At 39.8% G+C, this 2,500-nt stretch overlaps 1 protein-coding gene across 1 annotated transcript in view; it reads left to right on the forward strand.

Annotated features, from left to right (window-relative positions):
- Positions 1-2,500, forward strand: part of ephb4b (eph receptor B4b) — a 95,113-nt gene that overhangs the window by 74,547 nt on the left and 18,066 nt on the right. The window contains exon 16 of the mRNA XM_063186543.1: positions 2,492-2,500. This exon is cut by the window's right edge and continues 93 nt beyond it. Coding sequence (XP_063042613.1) covers positions 2,492-2,500 — 9 coding nt within the window. The remainder of the gene's footprint in view (positions 1-2,491) is intronic.

The raw sequence follows: 2,500 nt of genomic DNA on the forward strand, positions 1-2,500 counted from the left end.
CTTACTCTTCCTGTGCTGTCGGAACACAATATTGGCCTAATGGATCCTGATTTTGTTGGTTTGCCCACAAAGAAATTATCAGTCTATAATTTTAATAGTAGGTGTATTCTAACATGGAAACATAGAATATCAAAAAGCAAAGCAAAAAGTAACTTTAAAAAATATGTATTGATTTCTATTACATTGAGGGAGAAAGGCATTTGATCCTCTGGTAACCATTAAGACTTCTGGTTCCACAGACCAGTTGGGCACTTCCAAACAACTCATCATCTGAAATTCTCCCATGAGAAGGTACAGGACAAAAGGGTCAGACACTATGAAAATAAAGTTCAATGTCTGCACACTTTGTATACTTAGCACACTTATTATACATGATAATGAAGTTTAAGGTGTGTGTGTGTGTGTGTGTGTGTGTGTGTGTGTGTGTGTGTGTGTGTGTGTGTGTGTGTGTGTGTGTGTGTTGTGTGTGTGTGTGTGTGTGTGTTGTGTGTGTGTGTGTTGTGTGTGTGTGCTGTGTGTGTGTGTGTGTGTGTGTGTGTGTGTGTGTGTGTGTGTGTTCTGCTGATCTTCTCTTGAGTTCATCTGTCTTATTATCTGGTAAAAATAGCTGTTCTGGCTTCTATCCTGTTGCTTGCCAGATAGTGGCAGCTGAAACAGTCCATGACTACAATGGCTGAGATCCATTCATCCATGGTTTATTGACAATGCAACACACACACACACACACACACACACACACACACACACACACACACACACACACACACACACACACACACACACACACACACACACACACACACACACACACACACACACACACACACACACACACACACACACACACACACACACACACACACACACACACACCTTTGGGACATAAGAAAAGACATAACACATAAGACAACAGCATACCTTTACTGTTACCAGAATGGCAATGACCAAGTCGTAATGTATCACTATAGGCACTCTGTAATGTAATAGTAGTTTTAGTACATGGTAGTCTTTGGTAAGTAGTAAGGTAATAGTATGGTATGTCTTTTCAACAACTATTACAGCATTCCACTGTGGAAATGTTGGCATTAAGAGGCTACAATAGTCTGGTTTTATGTTTTATGCTTAGTATAAGCCTGATATTTTGACTGTGTTTTGATTGCACCCTAAGACTGAGGTAGATCAGCAGTCATTTTTATATTTCTTAAGGACACAGCTGTTGGTGCTGTTTACTGAAACACTCTGACTTGTGTTTTTTTTCCATTCCACCCATGTTCAGGTCCACAAGCTAACATCACGAACATCTTTTTACAGCTTCTGGCTCTTTACCATGTTTGGAGAGTTTTGTGTCTGATTCGTTCACCATTTCTATCAACGGGAGACTTTTTAAGTCAGCTGACTATTTTCAGGTGTCTTGAATTCAGATGACAAGTTGATTGGAAGTGCCCATCTGATCTGTGAGACCAGAACTCTTAATGGTTAGGAGGGGATCAAATAGGCCTACCTATCTCCCTCAATGTAATAGAAATAAATTCCTAATATATATTCTTTTAAGCTACTTTCTGGATTTGCTTTTTGATATTTATAACAAATATTAAAATTACAGACTGATAATTCATTGGTGGGCAAACCAACAAAATCAGGATCCATTAGGCCAATATTGTCTTCCGACAGCACAGGAAGAGTAAGCAAGAGATCACAACTTTATATATTGTGTTCTGACAGTTCAGGATGTGTCACTGGCAATATATGAAATGTTAGGAAATATATTTTCTTTCAGACTTCAATTTTGCACTATACTTAGGTGAATTAATAAACCTTTCTGGGGTCCAATTGAGTATTGTTTGAGCTGAAACCACCAAAATTCGCCTAAATTTAACACATTTCTGCTTTAAAGTCAGCTATAACTGTGCATGATACTGACATATTGGGTATCATCTGAAAGGAAATTTTGTCAGCTTTCAGGTGACACCACCCCCAATGCTCTATGACAAATGGCTGTGAAGTTATTAGGCAAAATGGGGCCAAATGTCAGGCGTTTTTGATTAAAATAAACATTGAAACTTTATGGGTCTTGAGGCAGGTCTTCCCATGGTCCAAAATCAAAATAATTTTATATCTGGCCATTCCACACCTTGGAGAATGGGAATCACAGCAATTGGCTTCAAAATTACAAAAAAAGGTTTTTTTGAACAGGTCTAGTGTACGTGCATGCGAGCGTATGCGTATTCCTGAGATAAAACTGTGTCCCATTTTCCGTCACTTAACATTTCTCTCCTCCATACTCTTTCCTCTTCTCCCTTTCTGTCTGGTTCCCATTGCCCCATCTTTCCACCTCTACCTCTCTCTCTCTCTCTCTCTCTCTCTCTCTCTCTCTCGCTCTCTCTCTCTCTCTCTCTCTCTCTCTCTCTCGCTCTCTCTCTCTCTCTCTCTCTCTCTCTCTCTCTCTCTCTCTCTCTCTCTCTTTCTCTGTTTCTCTCTCTAACTGACACAGCACCCCAAC

This window comes from Engraulis encrasicolus, chromosome 21 (assembly GCF_034702125.1).
Source record: "Engraulis encrasicolus isolate BLACKSEA-1 chromosome 21, IST_EnEncr_1.0, whole genome shotgun sequence".
Lineage (NCBI taxonomy): Eukaryota > Metazoa > Chordata > Actinopteri > Clupeiformes > Engraulidae > Engraulis > Engraulis encrasicolus.